Raw genomic sequence first — 27814 nt, 5'->3', positions numbered from 1 at the left:
ATGAATACACAGCAAGAATTATCAAGCAAACACTCAAATACCTGCCTACGTAAGAAAGTTAAAGAAGCAACAAAACTTAGTCTCAGGACTCCTTAAGTCTTAAAAATTATCAGAGCCCCAAAGAGTGTATGTGAGTTATAGACAGTCTCCATATCAGAAGTTAAAATAATAAATAAAATTTGAATATAGTTATTCATTTTAAATAATCCTATCATATGTTAAGATAAATAACATTTTTATTAAAAAATACTATAATTTACATACACAAATTCAGTGAGAGGACTGGCACTGTTTTACACTTGGGCAAATCTCTTTAACATATAAATAGCCCACATAAAAGAAGATGGCTGGATTCTCAAAACTATTTCCACATTATGTTATACTGTTACGTGTTATATAATCTCTGGAAATATCCACTACTGCTCATAAGAGAATTAAGAGTAAAAAAAATGTATATGCCATTCTCATAATTGTTACAAAGATAGTTTTAACTTCATAGACCCTTTGAAAGATATTAAGGAGTCCCCAAAACATACTCTGAAAACAACTGACTACTTAATCTAAAACTAATAAACCTGGAAGGAAAATTATAAAATCAAAAACAATTGTAAAGAAAGAAATACAGATACTGATGATGGGGTAATGATTTTATTTACAGAAAGAGTAAGGTTATCCAAGATGCTGACATTTTAATGCTTTTAAACAACCTGATTATGTTTCATTTTATCTATCAGATATATCTGTCACTATAAGAATTTTAGTTAACATATTTTCCAAATGCTTAACTAGCTTTCACACTGAAAAAAAAAAAACTCATGTACTGTTTATTTTTGGAATTTTAGATCAGTGATCTGGGCAAAGACTTTTAAAATAAGCTTAATTTATTTTATGATGCATACCTGTTGTGGGACATTTATAATCATGAGATATCTTATGAACATATTCAACAACAATGAGTTTAAATAAACCCACCTCTTCTGCTGCTGCCTCTGAAAGCAGACCTTCCTTCTGGGCACAGGTCACATGGAAATAGGCTCTGCACATCCCTGCATCGCAGCTAATACAAACTCCAGTTCTAGCAAAACGAGGGTCTTCACAGAAGCTACACTCCTACAACGGAATAATAGGAAAACTCTCAGAATAAAAATATCTCTAGAACAAGACTGCATTCTCATACAAAGCATCCGTAAGATACAAATAGTGAATCAATAGCATATTAATAGAAACAGTAATTAAAGACAAGAAAAGAGTTTATATGGAAAAATTCTCTCTATAGGTTCAATAAACCAAATTCCACTGATATAAAAATGATGACAGTAATAATAATAAGTTGAAGGTTTATTTTGTGCTAGGCACTATTCTAAGCACTTTATATATATTAATGTACGTAACTATACTGTGGAACCTTACACTCTAATATGTGGAATAGGTATTATCTCCATTTTACATATGAGAATACGAAGCTGAAAACAGGTTAAGAAATCTCAAAATAACACAAAAAATAACTGCCAAGTCAATATTCAAACCAAAGTAATCTCACTTTAAAGGCCATGCTCTTAACTATTAACTTATATGGATTTGAACAATATAATATTGCTTGGAAAATGAAAGAAAATAAGTAAAAAGCCAGAGAAAAATTCACCAAAAAATCTAGACAACATAGTCCAAGAAATTATGTATTTTTAAAATACATTTAAGAGAATTAAATACTATTAAATTAAAGAGAAATACTTTTAAAAGAATTAAAAGTAATCTTAAGTAAACAATTTAATTTGTTGTGATAGATATTACAGCCAATTACATCCTTCCTGAATACAAAGGAAAAAACTATAAAACTAAAAGTTAGTTTAAACCTGAGATTGCTCCCAATTCCCCCAAATTGACTTTATCCTTTACACTATCTAAAGCACAAGGAAAAAAAAAAATATGGTCTAAAATATAAATTACTCTAGTGATCATAATCTTCATAAAAGAAAAACCTGCTAAATTCTGAAAGATTGCCAAATGACAATTAAAGAACTATTTCTAGTAAATACATTCTAAGTAAATTAAATAAAAGGGAAACATTAAAAAATTTAGAAGTTTCAAAAGATACTAAAAATGTCATTTTAACAGTGTACATATTGACTACCTTCTAGGAAGACAGCACCAAATTGATACATCAGCAATGAATGAAAATAGCAAGAACAGGACTCTGGGCACAGATGTGAAAACACACCCAAATCCAGACACTCTACTGCTTGGTTATATGTCTTTTTTCAATAATAGTAGAAGGTTTATGGTATAAAATCCTAGCAAATAGCAATCTAAACATGAAACCAAAAAAGGAGAGAAAGAATGAGACAAGAGAGAGGAAGGAAGAAAAATGAAGAAATTATTTCAAGAATATCAATAGCACAAACAGAACCAAACTGTTCAGGATAGTTCCCAAACTAATTCAATGTAATATGATGACGTTGAGCAAGGGATTTCAGAGTGAATACAAGGGAAAATTTCCTGACCATAAAGTCTTAAGAAGACTGTACAACAATCTAGTAAAGAAAAGGGAATTTTCTTAATTGCTTGAATCATTTAAAATGCTAGGGAACTAAACAACTGAGAACTCAAGAAAGCAACCAACCAGGATTAGGACATGGAAGAGCTCATTTTACAAATGAGCTAGAGAATACATTATTTTTTACTCCACTTCCTGGTCATCAAAACAAAAGGTGATAATGAAAAATCAGGTCACAAATGCATATTTAATGATTCTCTTTTTTGGTTCAGAGGTCACTGCAGGCTTCAGATAATATTAAGTAATATCTGGTCCCTGTGTTTTTCAGTGCTTATAGATTTGTATTTATGATACTAAAGTCTGTCTACTGAAAATTACTTAAGTTAGTCCCTTCTAGGCTCTGTGTGAATTATGAAACTTATCAAAAAGCAGTACCTTTCACTTCCAATAATGGTACACTAGGTAATTCGTACTAATCCTGCTAGAAACTAGAAAATATGGACAATCTTTTTTAAAACTATAACTTAAAGGCATCAGAGAAATAACAAGATAGTATAAAATTACCTGAGGACCAGGAAAGTAAGTTCAGTGCTTGGGCCTGTTTTTCTCCCTGGGGACTTTAGCTAATTTTGGAGAGGGATACTGTAGATAGTTCAATAGAAATTACCCAAACTAAAGCACAAGAGCTTTGGAGTGAGGTCGGAGGGTGAGGGATGCAGGTGGTGGTTAGAACCAAAGGAGGATATTCTGGATATAACAGCAGAAACTGTCAAATTCTTGAATTTTCAGTATCAGAATTTTCCAACAACCTGTAAGCTTCCCGTCCCACTTTAATGTGTTACTAATGCTTTTCAAGAGTCTTCCTCCCCAATATCCCAAAAGACAGCAATGGAAGAGAATGTTATCAGTGCCTAATTTACTCTAATATTACAGGCATGTCTGTGGTAATTTTATACCTAAATTTAAATTAGTAAGTGTATTTTTATCACTTAAAATCCTAAAGCTCAAGCAATAAAAACCAATTAATAAACTTGAGGCTGACAGGTTGCTGAGCAGGTTATATAGTCTTTAAAAAAACAAAAACAAAAACACAACACTCCTTCAATTCTAAGTAAAACATCAGGTGCCTTTTGTACTCTTTTCATAATTTTGGTAAATTCCACTTCAAAAGTAAAGTCAGAAATAGGTTTGTATTTGTTCTGACTGGTCTGAAAATTCTTATGTGCTAAGGAGTGTGCTAAATGCCACAGAAACGGAAGTAGAATCAATTATCATTTTACCCTACAAGTTACTTTAAATTAAGAATATATGAAAGAATTTATAAATTATGGGCTTTCTGGGAAAATTACTATCAATAATAGATGGTTAAGTGCTAACTGCTCTACAAATAAGAATAAGCATTTCTATACTCAACAATGATACTGACATTAGTAAAAAACCATATGAACTAGTAAATAAAATTTTTCTCTTTTAAACAATCAAGAAAACTTTGTCTCACCTTGGCACCATATTTGGAATAGTTCATTTCTGTTAGTGTTACTGGTCGTAATTTGTCAATATCTCCAAAGGCTACTCCAGGAACATATAGGGCACATACAATGTGAACCCATCTATGAGGAGAGAAAATATGATTTTGCTATCAAACCCTTTCATAAAATGCCCAAGAGGAAAATAAACATAAAATATGTGCCATCTCAAATAACTACTGAAAGAATTCTATGGTCAGATCTCAGAATCTCACATAACTGAAGAATATGGAATAAGCACAACTGCAATAATAAGCAGTTTTCTAGCACTTAGCCAAAGTGAAGAGTGAACAACTATAAATGCCTGTCACTTCAATTCACTGCTCTTTGCACTCACCTGTTATTCTCAAATATTTGCACAAAACCACTATTCAAATGAAACAAAACATCATTTTCTTATGCATGGAAAGATATTCACATTCATTATTTTAAGGACTGAGAAGTAATGATCTAATTTAAGAACTGTGCAGTAATTCTGCAGTACTTAGATAAAATTGTTCTTCCTTGTTACTTTTTTCTAAAAGCTGTTGGAATAGTCCTTCAGAACACTTTAAAACAATTTTTGGTCTTCATCCTGACTTTCTCTCCAGGTTAAAACTGATTCCTGAAGACTGTCCAGAACAAGTTGTAATAATAAAAGGAAGTCCTATTTCACTCATCTGTTCACCATACAAACTATGTACTAAACTTACATGCCCCATGTATTTTTTTTTTTTAAAGTCTGAATGATGCACAACACTAAACAAAGAATGCTCAAAACTAAAAGGGGAGTTGATTCTAATTCCTTTTTTTTTTTTTTGAAAGTTGCGCTGAAACTTTTGAAATGCATTCAGAACCCTTTCCGTTCATATACAACCACACAATATACGGATCACCAGATTTTGAAATTTAAACAGATTTACATTACTTCTCTAAGAAGGTAAAAATGAGAAAGCAAACCTCTCTTAAACTTGTGACTATATTAACAACAAATTCTGCTTTATCACAGCTTGAGAGGCTATGACAGCTACATGGTTATGTTTTGTGACACACTGTAAATTTTAAAAGATTAAGACTAAGAATCATTTTATAGAGGCACTGAGAAAAACAGTTACAAATCTTTAGAAATTATCTTTTTTATTGAGAAGAAAATCCAAGATTTTAAGATTTTCTTGATAAAATGTTTTAATCCAACTTCCCAAATGCATCCCGTGGAGTTCAATATAGATACACATCTTCAACAAGCAGCTGCTTTCTCAATTTAATTTGCGCAGGGTTTTCATGCTCCACTGGTGTATTAAATGCCACTGTACTCTGTAGGAGTTTATCTTTGATAAACCCAACAGCTGGCTGCTTGCTTCATACTGACCTTCTGAAAATGTTTTAGTACAAGTCATGCAAGTACTACAGATTTAAACTGCCATTTCAGTGTGACTGGCACACAAGTGTATCATTTCCCCAACCACTGATGTGAGGATGTCAACTTGAGTCTTTATTAAAATGCATATCAAGCAGCTGAGACAATTCTGTTCCTTTTTAATACCTGTTGTGAATAATTTTTTGTTCATTTGTTTAATTGTACATACTTTAGAACTCTGTAATTAAGACAAATGAAGAAATCAAAAAGGAATAATCTTTGCTACTTTTAACATTCATTCTGGAGCTATAAGGACAGATGTTGACTGGGGAAAGGAAAAAGAAAACAAACACCACATAAAACCACCGAAAAATTAAGAGTCAAAATTGCCATTCTAGCATGGAAACTAGTAATATATCCTTTAAAACACATTATTTTAAAAAAGCAAACTAACTAGATTTATCTAGGATTCACTTAGAATGGGAACTACTTTACAATCAATCAAATTCGATTTTGAAATGCGTTGTATTTGTAATGCCTTTACAACATGTAAAATAAATCCACTTCCACTATGTTATTTTCATTTTTCTTTTATTCATTCAGTAATCAATTACTAAGTGACTCTGAGGAATGGAGCACCACAAAGGCCATTGGAAAGTTATTACTTAACATGAAATATTTGCAGCACAGTGTTAGGCATGAAATCTTAAGGATTAGAGCCTATCTAATACTTCCCATAATCAGGTAGATAGAAGCCACTTGGGACAGGCTAAAATACTTTTCCTAAGGAATGGAATAAAAATTGAAAGACAAAAAAAAAAAAAAAATTGAATGATGGGGCGCCTGGGTGGCTCAGTCGTTAAGCATCTGCCTTCAGCTCAGGTCATGATCCCAGGGTCCTGGGATTGAGCCCGGCATCAGGGTTCCTGCTTAGTGGGAAACCTGCTTCTCCCTCTCCAACTCCCCCTGCTTCTCCTCTCTCACTGTGCCTCTGCCAAATAAATAAATGAAATTTAAAAAAAAAAATTTAATGACAAAAAGTACTGATGGTTTCCACACACATTAAAGCACATCATTTTCAATGTAGAACTTATGGCTCCCATCAGAATCAGAGTGGGAAAAGTCTAATTAGCCTATGTGATACACAGTTTCAATACCTTTTTCATTCTTTTCCATACTGAAGCTAGAATACTAAATGACTTGTCAAATTTTCTTGTTTTTTTTTTTCCTTGCCTTGAATCAAAGTATTATCAAGCTTTAACCATACCCTTCAAACTATATCAAGACATATAATTTCCACCATAGCCTATAGATGAGTATGTGTCTCAATGCAAATAAAATGTTCAAATACTATAAAAAGAACTTCTGCCAGGCTGTACCATCAAGGGAAGTATCTACAGGTAAGATCCACAAGAGTCAGTACAAATATTTCTCAGTGAATCTAATTAAAGGGGCCTCTCTTTTCTCCATTCAGAAACAATTTTACAAGTTATTTTGTGGATTATAATAGCATGAAAAGACAGATACTTTACAGTTTTTCAACAGAACTTTCAAATTATGAACAAGAAAAGAGGTAAAACAAATTATTTTCCCTAAAAGGAAGCTCTGTGTTTTCCAAAGTTGTCTTACTTATTCACCACAATTTATCACCAAAAATTTCAACTGTCAGGACGAAGTAGTTACCAGAAGGAATTTATGCAGCTGGTACTCTATGATCCCCTTAAGGAAATGGAATACTAGTAATAAGAAAAGCAATAGAAGCAGCATTAGAAATAAGGAGACATTTATTAACTACTTATTATGCTCCAGAAACTGTATTGTTCTATAGGAATCAACTCTTTCCTCTCAAAAGTACTAAGAAAATGGAGGTTTTGAAAGGTTAAATCACATGCCTATAATCCCAGTTATTTAAAAAAAAAAAAAAAAAAAAACAGAACTCAAATATATGCACTCCAACTTAAAAACCTATACTTTTCGTGCTGTACTAAACTCCCTAATTCTGGGCCCAAACCAGTCCAAATGTGAAATAATGCTCAGGTCTATAATGGAGACTAAAGATTCAAGTCAATACATCAAGTCATTTGTTATGCCTCATATTTTATTTCATCTTTTTGGATGTGCAATGAGGAAGAAGAACTAAGATTTTCAGCCATTTATCCTACACATCAACACACAGGATTCTCCCAAGATTCCATGGTAGATTCTATGCTATCCCAACAATTTGTATGGCAACATTTCTCAGGGGCCTTTCACCAACTTAAAATAGGGAAATATAAGAAAAATATTTTTGACTTTACTAATGTAGCATGTATCAAATTTTAAAGACTATCTTTATTTTGGGATAAAATATATCCTATCCTTTTCAATATTAAAATATGGAAAATAATGCTGAAAATTTATATATTTTATCATTCATGTATATTAAATATTTTTTAAAATACTGAAATAGTTCATCACAAAATTAAAAAATCACAAAATAAAAAACAACAACACAAAATAAAAAACTTATTTTAGTACTTCTCTTATATGGGAGGGGATGGGGTACAGGATGGGGAGGTCAGGTAGGTAATGATCCATAAAATATAAGAGGGCAGGAACTACTCTTAAACTCCCCAGACGGAAGTCTCTTGGTCAAAAGCATGAAAAATGTCAACATAATTGTGATGACAATTGCTCAAATGTAGTAATAAAGATGAGTATGAGTGTAGCAAAAAAAAAAAAAAAAAAGAAACATAGGTCTTTGTGTCAGTTATTAATTTATTGCCTCTCAGCTCCAGATCCACCTTAAATACCTCCTATGCAATAATGGACAAAATCCCTTCAGCATTTCTCCTTTATAGTGAGCATGATATTAAGTTGTCTTAGTAGAAGTGGTAGAGAGCACAGGAGGAAAGAAAGCACTTCTCAGTAGGGATGATGAAGAGCATCTGCTGGGGTTCTGCCCCAGCCACATATGGCAACTATTGACTCTGTGACCTCACAAACCTAGCCTAAAGATCACTTTCCGGGGCACCTGGGTGGCTCAGTGGGTTAAAGCCTCTGCCTTCGACTGAGGTCCTAATCCCCAGGGACCTGGGATCGAGCCCACATCGGGCTCTCTGCTCCAGAGGGAGCCTGCTTCCTCCTCTCTCTCTGCCTACTTGTGATCTCTGTCTGTCTGTCAAATAAAAAAATAAAATCTTTAAAAAAAAAAAAAAAAATAGATCACTTTTCTACGGCCCTCTTAACAAAGACCCACATACTGCAGACACCACACTGGTGCCCCAGTTTCCTCTCCAACTTGTGCCTAGACACCCACTTGCCAAGAACTAAAGACCCAGTTCTAACCCAGGCAAACACCCAGGTAAGCATCTCTGCCATCTAAAAGGTTGCAACTACACCTTCTCCATTACCGTCTGAACTCCAGCCTTGGCCAGGAAACTCGGGGGGCTGGTGTCTTCCAAGTTTGTCATTCCCTGGATACTCTCCCTCAGCTTTAGGGTATCCTTTAGAGTTCTTTTATATTGCAGTAACTTTTTTTTTCCCTTTTCTTTATTTATTTAAATTCAATTAGCCAACAGGTAGTACATCATTACTTTTTTTAAGATTATTTTTTAATTAACATGTAATAATATTACTTGTTTCAGGGGTACAGGCTGTGGTATCACAGTTACTCTTATCATAGCATAATAATTCTGTAAATTTCCCCTTTAAAACCACTGCAAGGGTTCTGTCTTCTGGTATACTTTTGAAATCAGACAGATCTGGGCTCAAATCTAACTGTTTACCTGCTTATGGCCTTGATCAAATTAAAATTACTTAATGATCTGAGCCTCAGGTACTATATCTATAAAATGGAAAACTTTAACACCTGTCTCATTAGAGTCGTTAGTGGGATTTAATGGGACTATGGTTATAAAGGCAAATGCAGGTAACCAATAGTCTTTCCTCCCTCTTCCCCTGACCTGTAGCCTACTGTTCATTTACCCTATGCCAAAAAAAAAAAAAAAAAAAAAAAAAAAACAAAGAAACAATCAAGCAAAAGTTTGTAACTGAAAAATATTAGAATAGTCAGAAGCAGACACATTATAAAGCAGGCATATTAACCCATCAGAATTATGACATCAACCTTCCAGCATCTGTCTCCTTGAAAATTCCATCCTGATTAGGACACAGTTCACAGCTAGGGGAAACACCACATTTACAGGCATCACAAAACCAAGGTTCCGTGGAGTTTTCAGAAGCTGAACTCATAATAGAGTCACTCTCTCCATCAACTCCATAGCAACCTAAAAAAAAAAAAAGATATGATTAAATAGGTTACTGTTTAACTCATTTATAAAATTACAAAAGAAAAAGGGAATTAGAGAACAAATCTGAAAAATTAATGGTTTATAAGAATGATATTAAAGTCAAAACAGTGAAATAATTTTATAAAAATATTTTTTCACCTACCATAGTATGCACAATGAAACAAAAATGACCTTTTAAAATAATTTTAATCTACTGGAACAGCATTACAGAAATAGAAAAATGTACAGTTCTTTAAAAGATTACATAAAAATAGGGCGCCTGGGTGGTTCAGTTCATTGAGGGACTGCCTTTGGCTCAGGTCATGATCCCGGAGTCCTAGGACTGAGTTCCACATCAGGCTCCCAGCTCCATGGGGAGTCTGCTTCTCCCCTTTCATGCTCTCTCTCAAATGAATAAGGTATTAAATAAATAAATAAATAAAAGATTACATAAAAATAGAAATTTTCATTAAGGAGAAATGAGATTGCAGCCAGGAACTACTGATTAGTATTTATGGAGCTCCTTTTGTAATGGACACTTAAATTTATTTAAGACCATGCTCACACAAAACAAATATACAATCAAAAAAGTCTTTAACTTTGAAGATGACAGGTAAAACACAAACTCCTATAACCATAAACACAAGTATTAGTAAAAGAAAAATACATAAAGAAACCCACACAGACATAAATAAAGGTTATAGAACAATTTGAAGTGTTCAGACTAGAGTTAGACAAACTGAGTTCCATTTACAATGGAGCCAACTTCAAGTTCTAGAAGATATTTTATCTTTTTAAACATTTATAAGTCTACTGTAAAAATTTATCCATAACTGAAATTAATGAAAACAGGAGATTATTCTCTTTCTGTTTAACTCAATATTCTGAGAGAAGTTAAATTATTTAATTAGAAAATGTGATAAAAATTTTTAAAGATCCTCATTGCAAACAAAGAAGATTAGTTAGTATAGGTCTTTACATTTTAGAATAGGTCATGTTACACTTAACTACCTTTCAATTATTAAGAGCAAAATGTTTCTTTATCAATATAAATATACATATCTACAATTACAAATTATATTTAAAGTTACTATTTGCACTTCCAGATTTAAAGTTTTTATAAAATCAAAAATATTTTCCTTGATTTTGAGCTTAAAAAGAGTGTATTAGATACCAAACATATAGGCCAATAGGAAATTCAAGCAAAACATCACTGTGAACATTTTGGTAAGATCAGGTTCTCATTAAAATTCCTGAAACTCAATTTTTTCAATGAACTCAGTGTTGATGAGGCTCTTAGTGTGCGACAAACCAAACTCACTAGAAAGTGATGTCATATCCATTACCATGAGTAATTTCTTTTTTCAGTATAAAAATACCAAGAAGAATGTATTGGCACTACATAGTACTGATAAATATGGAACCCAATAAAGGGCAACTGAAAAGTCCAGAAATCATTTTACCCACACTATAAAAAACCATGACAAACCCTTGATGACTTATACTATGGACTATAAAAATCACGAGTCCTAAATAGTTTTCTTTTCCCTACATGATGCTTGACACAAAACTTCACATTACCTAATTTCTCTTTTTCTAGAAAGAAGGACACTATCCTCATGATAAAAATATCCTGAAGAGAAAAAAAAATTAATGCATAAATAGAAGTAAATACAATTCTAGGCCTTCATCACCTTTAGGCGTGGGCACTTCTCTGATCTCCTAAGACACATTTATTACTTCTCCAAAATAGGTTGCTTCTACAGATAGCCAAATCAACCAACCACCCAAGGATCTTCTGACCAGGTTTATTCTAAGAGTCTAAGTGTCAAATTCTAAGGGGCATCCAAAGTGACCTCTATAAACTGAAGACATTAAAAACAAACAAAAGGGGTTCCTGGGTGGCTCAGTGAGCTCAGGTCATGATCCCAGGGTTCTGAGATCGAGCCCTGCATCGGGCTCTCTGCTCAGCAGGGAGACTGCTTCCTCCTCTCTTTCTGCCTGCCTCTCTGCCTACTTGTGATCTCTGTCAAATAAATAAATAAAATCTTAAAAAAAAATAAAAATAAAAAATAAATAAAAAATAAAAACAAACAAACCAAAAAACACTGTAAGAAATATATGTAAGCAACAATCATCTCTCAAAAGGCTTTACCACACAGGTAGGTTTATGTGCATCCAGTGTAAGATATGATTATTTGAACTGTTACACACTAAACAATTGAAGCCTAAACTGGACAGTATCTTCTCACAAACACCAAAGATACTCAAATTAAAATAAATGAATAAATATATAAATACTGAGTTAAATCACCCAGAAAGAAAAGAACCATACACAACGAGTAAGTAATTTTAAAGTACCAACATTAATTTACTAAATGTCACTAACGGGTTAATAGTTGTGTGTAACTATTTAAGTCACACAATGCTATCACTGCCTATAGGTTATAATTAAAATAGCCTGGTAGCAGAAAACTAAAAAGTTGGTATGCAACTATCACTTACATAAGCTGCCTCAAACAGATGCCATAATTGTCATCTTCATGCTATTCAAAGGCTTTCTAACAGTGAGCCTTAACGTAATCTGACAATCATACAAAAACTTGCCAAAGATTTCAAAGTAGCTATACTATAGTACACAAGATGAGCAAAGAAACCAAAACTTATTAAATTCTTTAATATCATTAAATTGTAGTTGATAGTCATTATCTTCACTTCTGTTTAGGTATATATTTTTTAGATGACAAATCCCAAAATGAAAAGGAAATACAATTTTCTCCTTGGGAGCAGTTATTATTATCACCAATAAAAGAGAATTTTTCAGTAAACACAATAGTAAGCAAAATACCATATTCAAAGAAAAATCACAAAACAAAACAATAAAAATTAATCTGCTATCTCAAAGGTTTATACAATACTACAAGGAAAAAAATCTATTTTCTTTACAAAATAATGTTCCTTTGAAGTAAATTCTTTCATCTGTATTCACACAAAGTAGGCAATTGCCAAAATAATAAAGACCCTGTGGGGTTATTGTATTCACTTCATTTGCCAAAATCAAGGTAAATCACAGCAGTTTTTTACAATAAAGCAAAATTTCTGTTCTACTTTTTAAAGAATATTCTACACACTGGCAAAAATCTGCATAGAGATTAAACCTAAAAACAACCTGAAGAATGATTTTTTTTAGCAGTTCTTCTAGGAAATCCCTACTTTGTAACCTAGAAGATAAGTATCACATAAGTTCAAAGAGCAGCCAGCAGGTGCCTAAGTATTTCTTCTTCAGCTTCAATGCCCCTGAAAGATGATTCACAGTGTGTTATGACCTCTATAGAGTTCTTCACTTGCCGTTTTTCCAATACTTCTCCACCATACCTATTTAGTCTTCTGACCTCTAGACCAAAGTTCTAACATGGTATAACCACTCTGATACCTTTTAATTAATGACTAAATACATTTTAAGATCTTTTTCTTTCCTCCATGCAAAACAGAATTTAAAGTACTATAAAACAATGTTTAGGGGGAAAAAAGTACTATAAAACAATGTTTAGGGGCACCTGGGTGGCTCAGTGGGTTAAGCCTCTGCCTTCGGCTCAGGTCATGATCCCAGGGTCTTGGGATGGAGCCCCACATCAGACTCCCTGCTGGGCAGGGACCCTGCTTCTCCCTCTCCTTCCCCCCACTTGTTTTCTCTCTCTCTGTCAAACAAATAAGTAAAATCTTTGAAAAAAAAAGAAAGAAAGAAACCAGCAAGACTAGCTTCCAATTGTGCTTTAGAAAATTTCCCTTTCTCTGGATTAATTTTATATAAAAATTCATTTTGGAACTTAAAAACTTCCAAAAAAGAGCTAAAGATCCACTGCTGTAATTTTATTTAAAAGGAACATTCTATAAACAATGAAAAATAACACAAAGTTACATGAAAGGGTGGAAAAAATATTTGCAAGAATGGAAAATTTCCATTACACATATAGCAGTGAAAGGATTAAAGAATTCCAGTAAATCAATGAGAAAAAGACAAGCAAACTTATTAAGAAATGACAAAGGAAATGCAAGGCAAGTAACAACATAAAATGCAAGTGGCCACAAGATACCAAACTTCACTCATAATAGCATGAACGCATATTTTAATCAAGTGATAATTTCCAAAAGAGTGAAAGAAAATTTACTAATATGCAGTTATCAAGTATTTTGTATGGTAAGAATATCAACAAGTACAGTCTTTTTGAAGATCTCAGAATTCTGGCAATTCTGTCTCTTTAAAACTTAAAATGTACTTATCGTTAGATTCAGCAATTTCACTTCTAGGAATCTATCCCACAGAAATTATTACATGATTATATATGACACATACCTGTTAGTACTATATACAAGTGAAAAACTTGAAGAAAAATAAAGACATCACGGTTGAACCATTCTATAGCTAACTACATAACATTAAAAAGAATAATATATACCATTTGTACTCACATGAAAAGAATCTCAATATTAACAGATTAACATATGAGTGAAATGAAGCAAGTACAGGCTGGAAAGTCCCATGGTATTTATCGCATTTATTTAGGGACAGAGACAGAGAGCAAGAGCATATGCATATGTGATATGTGTTCATGTATGTACAAGGAAGCCTGCACAAAAGATCCCCTGGCAAAGGGGCTCTCACTGGTCAAATTTGGACAATTTAGGTATTAGAGTAATCAGATAATAAGTGATAATATCTGAGAGCACAATAACAACTGAAAAGAAACAAAAGAGAAAAGTTCTCTATAAAATAAATGCTGCCTATTAATGTAGAGGAATGACAGAATTAAAAATCCCCATCTTGCAACTACATATATAACGGATTCTGACAGAAACCCTAATACCACTATGCAAAAGGCTATTAGGAAACAGGATATTAACAATGTCTCAAAGTTACTACCTCAGAGATTACTTGTTACTTATCAAAAGAAAAATAAATGGCTTTAAAATGGAGAGTTCTAGGTTGTCGGAGGCAGGCCCCTGGCCAGGGCAGCCTCCGCCATTAAAAGATGGCGCCTGGCTAGTTGCCAGGTTAGGATTGCCTCGAGAGACTAAGCGGAACGCCCAAAGAGGAAGTAAACAGCATTGGTTGTTAGCAAAGTTGTTCGGTTAGGTGCACAGCCTGATTCGCTCCCTCATGTACCCTGCTCGCTGATTGGTCATGTAGGCGTATATATGTGGGTAGACTTGCGGAAATAAAGAGAGAGAAGATACACCTGAACTGGGGCTTCTTGTCCTCCTTGCGGGTCGAGGGCAATACTAGGTGACACTATCTTAACTACCACGAAAAATTAAATAAACTGGCATCTTACTTTTTTTGATGTAGTATAATGAGAGGTAAACATTGACATAGTACTTTTGCCAAAAAATATTTAAACTGAGTCTAGTTATGAGGAAAAAAAAAAAGACAAATCTAGATTGAGGGAAATTCTACAAGTTATTCTAAAACCTGGCTTACATTCTTCTACACATGGTCATGAATGACACAAAAAAGGCAGAAAATTTGTTTTAGGTTCAAGGAGACTAAGACACAAAAAGCAACGCATAATATGTGAGTGGATCCTGGACTGGGATCAGGGCAATACCACTGTGATAACAGAGGTATAGAGGTCATAAGAACAATTTGCACAAGGGCACCTGTGTGGCTCAGTCAGTTAAGTGAACAAGTCTTGATTTTGACTGAGGTCATGATTGCAGGGTTGTGAGAAAAAGCCCCACCCCGCTCAGCAGCTGCTTGAGAGTCTCTCTCCTCTCCCTCTCCTTCTACCCCTCCCCCCATGCACCTGCACTCTCCCCCCCCATAAAATCTTTAAAAAAAAAATGAAGTTTTCATATTACCAGACATTAATTTTTTTTAAATGTGTTTGTGTATCTGTATGCACACGAGAAAGCAAGACAAGTCTGGAAGAATATACACAAAGTTTAAAGTATGTGTATCTCTAGGTGATACGATCATGGAAGATGTTTTCCCTAGCTCATTTATACTGATACGTTCTACTATGAAAATGTATTCAAGAAATATGATAAAGTTAAATGAAAAGCACCTGTATGGAGGTTAAGAGAGTTGCAGAGAGGGACAGATGTGAATATAGACCAAACATGAACAGTAATTTCCTAAGCTACAAAGTAAAAAAAAAAAAAAAAAGAAAGAAAGAAAGAAAGAAAGAAAGAAGGAAAGAAGCAGAATTCAGATGAAGGCCAGTAATTCATTGTTCTACTTTATGTACTTTCATATTTGCAACTTCTGTCTTTATATGCTACTTATATTTAATAGGAAATATTTTAATAAAAATGATTTTTCAAATACCCTAATAAGACAAGGCAATGGTAAACACTAATTTAACACCTATACATTTAAGTTATATTTGTGGAACATAAGGAATATGAGAAGAGGGAGCAGTGTAAGTGAAAGCCCTCTAATACTGGAAAAGCAAGTCATTCAAATTGGCAGACTATAAAATCTAAAAGAATCCTGCTGTGAGTGTGAACTTTATTCTAAAAGGACAAAATGATTTTAAATAGGGGAATAATATGAACAGATGTGCATTTCAGAAAAATCAGCCCTGAAGACAGTAGGAGAACGGGAGCAAGAAGAGGTGCATCTGTTTAGAAGTTTACACCCTAGCTCCCATCTGCCTCAAGTCTCAACCTTCTATCAGCTTGAACCATTATTTTTTGTGTTCAGAGTTTCATTTTATCTCTTCTTGCCATGTTCCCAACCACTTCTCTAAGAAATAAAAAAGTCTAAACATTTAAAAATTTTATTGTGAGTCTTACCTGCCTTATACCAGAAGGTATACTTTATTCTTCATTGCCCTGGCTCCTTGCCATGACCTGTATCTGTAGCTCCCTTAAGCTCTAGGATGACAGCCACCTACCCATTCCTTTTCCCTCTCAAATTTTACTTCCTTCTAAACACAATGTCTCCCAAAGGATGATCTCTAACCCCATCCCCCGCAAAAAATCCCAATGTATCCTTTTAAACTGTAGATACTAGATCCCCACCCCAGACCTACTGAATCAGAATCTCTAGGAGTAGTACCCAAGAATCTGTTTTAAACAAGCACCTCAGGGGGTTCTTGTGTGGCGAGTCAGTTAAGCAACTGACTCTTGATTTCAGCTCAGGTCATGATCTGAGGGTCTTAAGATCAAGCCCAGCACTAGGCTCCTCACTCACCAAGGAGTCTGCCTGAGATTCTCTCTCTCCCCTCCCTCTGTCCCCCACCTCACACATGCACACATATGTGTGCTCTCTCTCTCAAATAAATAAATCTTAAAAAAAAAAAAAAAATCAAGTACCCGGGTAATGCTTTTCCACTATAAAATCTGAGACCACTGGAAGAAACATCAGACAATTAAAGAAATTATCTCTATTCTAAAAACCATTAATATTTATTTTGTATACCACCCAAATATCAGCCACAAACATGGCAGAAATAGAAACATTCAGGAGATTTAGACTCTGAATACATAAAAAACACAGGAATTTGCTAACAAGATATTCACAAATTCCAATCTTGCATAGGTACAGTGGCTTCAATCATTCAAGACTATACCTCTAAACAACTTATTATCCCTAATTCACATAGTTGGCAAAAAATGAGCTAAAGAAAACATCTCCCATGATCATACCACCTAGAGATAAACATACTTTAAACTTTGGTGTGTATTCTTTCAGACTTGTATTGCTTTCTCATGTACATACAAACATACAACAAAACTATTTGCTACTGATTATTTACCACAGAATAAAAAATCCATAAATTCATCAAGGTTTTACTTCACATTCTCTTTAAAAAAATAAATAAGATTATACCCATACAAAATATCTCTAAATTGTCTTATACCCAGGGATGCCTAGGTGGCTCAGCAGGTTAAAACCTCTGCTTTAGGCTCAGGTCATGATCCCAAGGTCCTGGAATCGAGCCCCACAGCAGGCTCTCTCCTCGGCAGGGAGCCTGCTTCCTCCTCCCTCTCTGCCTGCTTCTCTGACTACTTATGATCTCTGTCTGTCAAATAAATAAATAATCTTTTAAAAAATTGTCTTACACCCATTTTCTTTTTTTTTCAAAAGATTTTATTTATTTATTTGACAGAGAGAAACACAGCGAGAGGGAATACAGAAGGGAGAGTGGGAGAGGGAGAAGCAGGCTCCTGAGGAGCAGGGAGGTTGATGTGGGGCTCGATCCTATAATCCTGGGATCATGACCTGAGTTGAAGGCAGACACTTAACAACTGACCTACCCAGGAGCCCATGTCTTGCACCCATTTCTTAAAAAAAAAAAAAGTTTACGATTCTGTGCTGAAAAAATTTTTTTTTTAATTTTACTTATTTATTTGACAGAGAGAGAGAGAGATCACAAGTAGGTAGAGAGGCAGGCAGAGAGAGAGGGGGAAGCAGGCTCCCTGCTGAGCAGAGAGCCCAATGCAGGGCTTAATCCCAGGACCCTGAGATCATGACCTGAGCCGAAGACAGAGGCTTTAGCCCACTGAGCCACCCAGGTGCCCCTGAAAATACTTTTTACAAGAGTTATATTTTGTTTCCACAAATACAAAGTAATCTCTGCTTCAATAAGCTCATTTAATTTTTTTGTTTCAATTCAATTAGTCATCATTAGTTTCAGATGAAAAGTTAAATAATTCATCAGTTGCATATAACACCCAATGCTCATCACATCACATGCCATCACCCAGGGCACCTGGGTGGTTCAGTGGGTTAATTAAGCAGGCAGAGAGGCAAGCAGAGAGGCTTCCCTGTCTCTACCTGCCTGCCACTCTTCCTACTTGTGATCTCTGTCAAATAAATAAATAAATCTTAAAATAAATAAATAAATAAATGCCAATCACCCAATTACCCCATCTCCCTATCTCCCTTCCAGCAACCCTGTTTGTTTCCTAGAGTTAAGAGTCTCTCATGGTTTGTCTCCCTCTCTGATTACTTTCAATTTAGTTTTCCCTCCCTTCCCCTATGATCCTCTTCACTGCTTATTTTGCACACAAGTGAAACCATATAACTGTCTTTCTCTGACTAGCTTAAAGGTTTATTTCACTCAGCATAATATCCTCCAGTTGCTCAATAACCTTATTTTAATGAACAGTAAAATAACACCAAAAATTAAAGACATAAAAGGAGCCTTGAAAAAGTGATTTCTAAATGCAAAGAAAAGGTTGCATAACAGACCACAAATGAATTTAATAGTATAAAATGTAGTACAAATCATAAACACCTTAAAATTTCTCAGAACTAAAAACCAGTAAGCTAAATACAATGTATTCAGAAATATATATTTTAGTGCAAGGATTAGCAACCTACTGTTTGCATATCAAAATGTTAGCTAGGATGCAACAGAAAGTTACTCAAATGAAAGGGCTGAACACTACCAGCAGAAAAGGAGGAGGAGAAGGGACAAAGGCAGGGAAGGAGTGTGTTTATTTTGCAGAATGGACAGTTCCAGCCAAGGAGACACCCAACTAGGTGTTTCCCTGATAGGAGTGTCTTGTCAGGTGTGTCTCACCTGACAGCTTCCTAGGAGAGCCAGTTTGAGCTAGGTTGGAGCTGAGGACCTGCACAAAAGCCCCCTGAATTATAAAGTTATCCTTAGCTCATTAGAATACTAAAATCTTCTCCAACGGGTAGAGAGGCTTCTGCCATTTTTTGAACATATGATGTATCCATGAGCATCTTGACATATTAAGCATAAATAACTGAACCAGAAGTACCTATATGAGTTCCCTGACCCCACCCCCAATACACCGAATAAAAGTTTCCTGTACTAACCCCATGGGAGATAGTACTATAAGAGCTATCTCCCTTTCCCTTACTTGTAACAAGAAAAAAATTCTGTTTTCAAACCCTCCTTGGGTTGTGCTCAGTTTGATATATCAATGAATGCCTTGAAATCAGTTACAAAAACGGAACATGCAACTGACTCACAAACCACCTAGATTTACCAATAAGGTATGATGCATTCAATACACCCACAGCACAGAATCTATAACTCACTTATAAAACATTATTCTTTGTTTTTATTTTACATGATTTCTTCCCCTATTATATAAAAACAGCAGACACTGTATCTGGTATATCCTTCACTTTCCTAGCACCAAATCTTACATTTAAATGTTTACAGAATCAAGGTAACAAAAGAAATTCATTTAAATAGCAGTTAATGTTTACATCAACACCATAGAGAACTTGTGCATCTCTCTTCAATCCTCTCTAGGTGGTAAAAAGAGCAACACTAGAGAGACAGAAATGCTGATGGGATCTATGACTCAAAGAAAGTAATAGGCAAGTCCCATGTGTGGGGGTGGGGCATTTAACACAAAAAAAGAACTTTCAATTATTTAGGTGGTTTATGCACATAATAGTAATTGCTATGGTCAACAGAAAGCAACTCTAAGAGGGACTCATGCATTAGAGCCCTTTGTCTCTTAGTCCTCAATTTAGAGAACTGTGGGATTCCCCAGTGATTCCATTAACACTTTCTCCAGCTTCATTAGACTCTGACTTTTAAGTTTCTACCTTTGTATCTCTGGGAACCTGATAAAGAATATCAATTGTGTTACTTGGACATACTGCTTATGGTAAAAAAAAGACCCCACTAGCAGACTGCATCTGAACTGAGAGTAACAATAAATGGGGATAGGTGGGGGAGAATGACACAGCCCAAAGATGGCTCCCAAATGACTGTGAGCTGCTTGCTGTAGGGACTACTACAAAGATTCACAAAAAGGAAGGCATGCTTTGATGAGGCTGCTTTGGTGGCAAACTGTGATTTTGTTCTTCTATCCTTCTGAATGAACTGGTGCTAAATGTGCCCAATGATAATCCTGAAAATCTTTTAAGTTCAGCTACCCTGGTAAGCATTGCAGGGCTACCTCTTTGTATTATCAATGGAGCTAATGTTTTAATATGTGTATGAAACATCTTGGATCTTCTCAAAACATAGATTCAGATTCAGAAGGACATGGTCTGTGATTCAGTATTTCTGACAAGCTCCCAGGTTATATAGATGCTACTACTTAATGCTGTGGATCCATGGACCCTACTCTGAGTAGTAACACTTAAAAAAAAAAAAATTACTGAAATAGGTAAGAGTGACATTTTAATTTAAATACTATGTGCTCTGGGGGCACCTGGGTAGTGCAGTCAGCTGAGCCTCCAACTCTTGGTTTTGGCTTGGGTCTTGTGATCTGAGTCCTGAGATGGAGCATCTGGTGCCTTACATCAGGCTCCGCACTCAGTCCAGAGTTAGCTTGGGACCCTCTCTCCCTCTCCCACACCCCCTTCTGCTCATGTGCATGCATGCTCACTCTCCCAAAACAGATGGATAAATCCTTTAAAAATAAGTAAATACTATGAGTTGTGGAACATTTTTTAAAACTTATTTATCTACTTACCACTTAAGATGCAGCAAGAGTTCAGTTATATAGGGATAAAGACGTTAAAAATTATAATAATTAAGCAGTCATGAAAGCTCTGATTGGGACAGTGAAGAACTGACACTTCTAAAAAGCTACTGACCCCATTTTAGAGGGAAAAAAAAAGAAAACTAAAAATTAAAGAGGACTAAGAAAATGGTACACCTCGAAAAAGACAGAAGAACAAAAAATCTAAATTATTTGGACCAAGTCACATGTCACTGCTTATTTTTTCAAACCAAGCTTTAATTAACATGGGCTTGCAACTATGTGATAACCCACAAAGGGACCAAAAAATATATATACTGATCAGTCTGCACATTGCTATGCTAAGAATTACCATCATTACTCTTCCCCAGAGGAGAAAATTAACCATCTAACCAATGAATATTAAGCAGGGTTTTTTTGTTTTGTTTTTACTTTTGTTTTTCTATTAGTAGACTCAACTGATCTAAAGCTAATGGAAGATGAAAAATTCTTCACAGATCTATTAATCAATATAATTTCTTGCTGCTACTACCCAAGTATTGTCCAAAAAAACTTAAATAGAGAGTCAGGAGTATTTCCATACCAAAACTACCCCTTCTCAAACATATTACTCAGTGATATCTGGTAAAGGAATCTTTTTAGAATAGCCAGATAAAAATAACCTACAGGAAATTAAGTTAAAAAGGAAAAATGTATTTATGTAATGCATTTATGAAAAATACATTAATGTTTATTAACACTTCAGGTGCCTGGGGTGGCTCAGTCTGTTAAGTGTCTGCCTTCAGCTTAGGTCATGATCTCTGGGTCCTGGGATGGAGCCAGAGTCAGGCTCCCTGATCAGCAGGGAGTCTGCTTCTCCCTCTCCCTTTGCCCCTCCTCCCCACTAGTACACAGAAGCACACAGTGGCTTGAGGTCTCAAATAAGTAAAATCTTAAAAAAAAAAAATAACACTTCTCCCCAAAACACAACAGATATTAAAACTCACCAAAACTAGGAATTTTTCAAGCTACTAGTTCTAACTCTACTAAGAAACCAAGAAAAAAGAGAATTATATAATCACAATTACACAACAGAAACTCCAAGATTAACAAAAGAAATGGGATATTATGCTAGAGGGGAAAAGCTGTAACATAATTTTTTTAAAAACTCTCAAGATTTATGTTTTACTTTTGATTTATACTTCTGCACTTTAAATTTATCTGAAGTTCACAGAATTCACAATACTACCAACAAAGCAATTATACCACAACATAAAGATTTATCTAAAGATGTAGAAAACTGTTCTATTTCACCACCTAGTTTTCCTTATTTATTCATTCCACATATTAGCTGCCTCTCAAAAACCTTACAAAGCTTCACACTCAAGAACATTAATTTTCCTTTCCTGTCTTCCCTTTTTCCTTCTCCCATAACAGAAATTCTAATGAGTCAGTCTTCGAAGAAAAACGAGCAATCATTAGCAAATGCTCAAAAACATTCGGAACTTAAACTGCCATCAGAGCCAGTTAAATGAATTATACAAGAAAATATGATACACGACTTTACAGACACAACTTGGTTCTGACTTAAGTGGAATTACCACTCAGCTTGATCATCTTATTTGTCTACCTTGACTCAGAAAGACTTTCTGGCTGTTTCTAAAAAATCAGAGCTACCTTAGAAATAAGGTAGATTTGCCATTACTGAGGATATTCACCTGAAGCATAGGTCCCATGTGAACAATGAATCTTCTGGGAGAGAACTCGTACTAAGAATCCAAGGTGCATAAGCCTGAATCAAAGACAACAGAACCCAAGAAGAAGGTTCACTCTGAATTGTACATGGCACTTGTTCCTGGAGGACTCAGGGCTGAGTTTTAAAGGCAGGCATTTAGAAAAGTAATTCCTTTACTACTAAAGCTGTGAGACCACAACGCCTCAGCAGCCTGAGCACCAACACCAAAAGACGACATCCTCAAAATAGATAGGGAATTCTACATTCAAGTACCTTCAGAGAAAATGTAACTGACAAAAATGAGTAAGTGGTTTGGGAAAGGACAGTGGTAAAAAAGAAACTGTAGGCTTTACCAGCAGGGGGAAGCCCTATTCAACTCTAGCAGAAGCCCTCAGGAAAAACTACTGTTGCCAGCACTTCAAGAGAAGTTTCAAATCCAAAATGTATAAAATAAAATCTCCCCGTTTTTAAATATTAGGAACCAATTCAGTTCCTTAAAACCACTGTGTTGGCCTTCAAAAACACATGCATGGTCAAAGCAATGACCTATGAAGTAGAGATAATGCTTTCAGCATGACAAGTCAACATTAATAGTTCTGCTCATGCCTGCAACACACACCAGCAATGACATTTATGGATATAAGCAGTGGTAACATATTTGTGACCAAGAGTGGTGATGAATACAACACACACATCAGCAGCACAGCAGCTGCTTTTCATGTTTACCTCTTCTGCACCTGCTCTGAGGAATCTGAACCATGCCTAGAAAAAACAAAACAAAACAAAACAAAAATAAAACCACCCCAAACATATACACAACCATTTTGACTTGTCTGTTTAATTCATTATCACTAATCACAAGTGGTCCTTTATAGCTGTCAGTAAAACATATGTATGTTTTATACACACACACACACACACACATGCATACAGTGTTATGCCAATTATTTCCCTAATCCACTTCATTCTCCCAAATAACTATTTTATACCAACCTCTGTTCCCAAACCTCCCAACATCTATCTCCCCCATCTCCACTCTGCTAATGACTTTCCTTCCCATTTCACCAGGAAAACAAGAAGCATTCAAAAATAAGTTGCATATGCTCTGACCACTATATCTAACAACCTACCTACATCTGTATCCATATATCCTTTCCCCTCTGCTTACTACGGCTACTCATATTTACTCAATCTCTTCACTTTATGCTGGATCCCATCCCCTCTAGTCTTGTATTCAAAGCCCTAGCTCCAGCAACTGCTTCCTTTTCTCTCCTTACATCAATTGTCCACTCTCTTTCCACTGATCACCCCCCATGTTATTAAGCATGTTATTAACATGCTATGTAATCTCTGTATCTGTGATAGGCAGCCTCTAAGATGGTCCCCAATGATCAGTGCTCCTTGTATTAATCATCTTAGAATGTGCCCTCCTACATTTAAGTAGGATTGTTCTGTGTGAAGAATGTGCAGAAATTATAGTATATATTTCCAAATTAAATTGTAAAACACACTAGCTCTCTCATATGACTGCTTCTAACCCTTTCTCTCTCTGATCACTCATTCTGAAGCCAACTGTCCTGTCATGAGAACACCGAGGCCCACATGGTGAGGAACTCAGATCTCCAGCCAAGAGCCACCAAGTAACAGAAGCCTACCTTTAACTACATAAACAAGCTGGGAAGCAGATCCTCTAGCTCCAGTGAAGTCTTGCAATGACTCTAGTTCAGGCTAACAGCTTTGACTGGAGCTTCATGAGAGACCCTAAGACAGAATCACCCAACTAACAGTTCCAGCAGATGCCTGACCATTAGAAACTGTGTGAAGTAAAAATGTTTGTTGTTTTAAACTGATACATTGTGGGATAGTTTGTTATACAGTAAAAGATAACTAAAAGCATCTAAAATAAGAAAAAAACCCTTCCTCAACTCCACATCCCTGTAGCTAAGGCCCCATCTTGCTGCCTCCGTTTATATAAAAATTCATTGTAGGGATTGCATTTAGTCACTATCTTCACTTTCCTTCTTCTATTCCTACCTGAACTCTCTTGAAATAAGAAATGACATTCATGTTACTAAGTTCAATGGTAAACTCTCCATTGTAATGGTGTTTTGTTCTGCTTGAGAATATTCATTTCGTTACAGAAAAACAAAATGAGACAGGTGAAACGTACATGTACAGATAAAAAGCAGGTATGTATTAAACATGGACAGAAAAAAAGACAAAGACCAAGAAACATTTAACATTCTTGAAGCACCTAGTTACTACATATACAGAAGACACAGAAGAATCAGAATATACTAAATGTACATGAGACATGAAGAACACAATATTCATGAGGTCTCAGTATGGCCACCCATCAGTTATACCTATTCTGGCTCCATGTGTCCACAGCCCAAGAAACATAAAATCCATAACTATTCTGTAGGTTAACTGGAGAACTAAAGCATACTTGTCTCTGGATCTGTCCAAGAGTGTGTGTGCTTGGCCCAGGGTGGTGCCCATGTGGGCTCTGGTCCTCAGAACCATATTCCCAGCTGTGAAGGCTGAAAAGGCAGAGAGAGGTAGGACATACAATACAAACTCTGTGTACCCCAGGATTCAGGTGATCCTTCCACCAACTTGTACTCTATCATAAGTATGTTAACTAATTTCGTATTTTTCCCCTTGCTTTTTTCCATGTATTTTACATTTATTTAATAAACCATGTAATTAAAGCATCTTGTCCATGAACCTCTTTCCCTATAACTTTTGGGATGGCTTGCCTGGTAGTGTACTTGGGAGTCTACCGCTGCATTAGGATAAGTGGCCACATGACATAGGTCTTTATCTGACTCAAGAAACAAAATTTGACAATTACTCACTTTCTCTGTTTGAAACATTTTCCTTACTTAGCCTCTGGGTCATTACTCCTGGTTCTCCTCCTGTCCCACTGGCAATGTGATTCCCATCTCCTCTGAAGTGCTAGAACCACTTTACTACTCCCTAGATAGTATATCCAATTTCACAGCTTTATATAACATCTACAGGCTGATGAGTCCCAATTTTTATCTCTAGTCCCAACATTTTACCTAAACTCCAGGCAATTTAAAAAAACCAAAAGTTTACTATCTCAAAACGTTTTCCTCTCTTGCGTCATTGCAATGGTCTCTCTGAAATGATTTCCCTGATTCCCAACTTGGACCCACTTCAGTCTACTTCCAACCCAGAAATCAGAGTGATCCTTCCCAAACATAAATCCAATCATATTAATCTGCTGCCCCAAACTCATAGGTCTTACCACATCCGTCAGAATCAAATCTAAAATCTATGACCTGCAAGGCCTACCTGGCTTGCTCTCATCTTTACCCCCACCACTCACTAGCTTGCTCACTTAATTCCTGCCATGACATAAACACTCAAACTGTGTTCCCACTTCAAGATCTTTACACTTCCTACTCCTTCTTCTTAGGGTGCTCTTTCCCCAAAGAGTTGCATGACTTGCTTCCTAACATCCTTCAGGTCACTGCTCAATATCACTTTATTAGAGGGGATTTTCCTCTTCACCTCGCATAAATACAAACTTCTACCTGTCCACTCCTCCCTGCAAATCCATAGCATTTCCAATACTCTTTGTCCTGCTTTATTTTTCTTCATAGTTCAGACTATCACCTGATATGTATGTATGTATATATATGTAAACATACATATATAAAATTATTCATAATTTATTTTATATAAATTATTTATTGTCTTATTTTTTTCATTGTCTGTCTTACTAGATATGAACCTCCATGAGGTCACCAATTACTATATTGTTTATTTTACTTTATTTTACTTTACTTGTCTAAAATCTACAGAATGCCTAGCATATAGAAGGTACTCAACAAATATTACTGAAAAGACTAAGTGAATGAGTAACAACAATAGGAGACATTTCCATTGTGAGCCTTAGCAGCAAGGAATGGCAGCTTTATATGAAGGCAAGAAGGTACTGGCTAAAGAATCATAGGCCCTGCAAGTCCCATAAGCCCAGCAGACTCCAAGAATTATTGAGAGAAGGGCTGTAATACCAAAAGAGCAGGTAAGGACAAGGCCATAGAAAAATTCTTCTGTGGTAATCACGGCCCTGCAGGAAAAAATTAACTGACAGGAAGAAATAATTTTACCACAAAGAAACCTGGAAGATACCCTCTCAACCAAGTGATAAAAGTAACATCACCAACGATGGGAAAAGTAAGTACTATATGCTTCTTAATATGACAAACTGAAAACACAACATAACTTCTACGGCATTGCTGCCAAAAGCATGTCACCTGGGTGGCTCAGTGGGTTAAAGCCTCTGCCTTCGGCTCAGGTCATGATCCCGGGGTCCTGGGATTGAGCCCTGTGGCGGGTTCTCTGTTCAGCAGGGAGCCTGCTTCCCTTCCTCTCTCTCTCTGCCTGCCCCTCTGCCTACTTGTGATCTCTGTTGTCAAATAAATAAATAAACTCTTAAAAAAAAAAAAGCGCATATCACCTGAATCTAACAATGAGGAAAAAACAAAAGATAAAATTAGTATTAAGGACATTCTGCAAATGAACTGGCCTGTATTCTTCAAAAATGTCAATGGCATGAAACACAAGGTCTCAAGAAACGTTCCAGATTAAAGGTAACCAAATAAGACATAATGACTGAATGTAATGCTGGATTTTATTTTGCTAGAACAGACATTACAGGGATGATTAGTAAAACTGAACACAGTCAGTAAGTTAGATAGAACTCAATCAATGCTAAGTTCCTGACTTTGATAATTATATGATTATGTAAGAAAAAGCCCTTGTTAATACACACTGAGGTATTTAGTAGTAGAGGGGGATGCTATGTCTACAGTTTATTCTCATAGAGTTGAAAACAAAATTGTTCTATCAGAGAATATAAAACAGCAAAATGTTACCATACGGGAAATCTGAGTGAAGAGTATACAGAAATTCTTGGTAATACTCTTAAACGTTTTCTGTAAGTCAGAAATTATGTCAAAATGAAAAAAAAATTAAGTGAAAAAACAAGCAAAAAAAATAACA

General features: G+C 35.4%; 1 protein-coding gene across 10 annotated transcripts in view; it reads right to left on the bottom strand.

Annotated features, from left to right (window-relative positions):
• The window catches only part of PHF14 (PHD finger protein 14), a 208393-nt gene that overhangs the window by 161195 nt on the left and 19384 nt on the right, over positions 1-27814 (bottom strand). For all 10 annotated transcript variants that reach the window (XR_009352854.1, XR_009352855.1, XM_059171242.1 and 7 more), the window contains exons 5-7: positions 9465-9624; positions 3993-4104; positions 973-1110 (exon numbers count right to left, since the gene is read on the bottom strand). Coding sequence is in view for 8 of the 10 variants with exons in the window: in XM_059171242.1 (XP_059027225.1) it covers positions 973-1110; positions 3993-4104; positions 9465-9624 (410 nt within the window). In the remaining 2 variants the exon portion in view is untranslated. The remainder of the gene's footprint in view (positions 1-972; positions 1111-3992; positions 4105-9464; positions 9625-27814) is intronic.

Source organism: Mustela lutreola, chromosome 4, assembly GCF_030435805.1.
Source record: "Mustela lutreola isolate mMusLut2 chromosome 4, mMusLut2.pri, whole genome shotgun sequence".
NCBI classification, from domain to species: Eukaryota; Metazoa; Chordata; class Mammalia; order Carnivora; family Mustelidae; genus Mustela; species Mustela lutreola.
The sequence above is the reverse complement of the archived record's forward strand: the minus strand, read 5'-3'. Positions and strand labels throughout refer to the sequence as shown.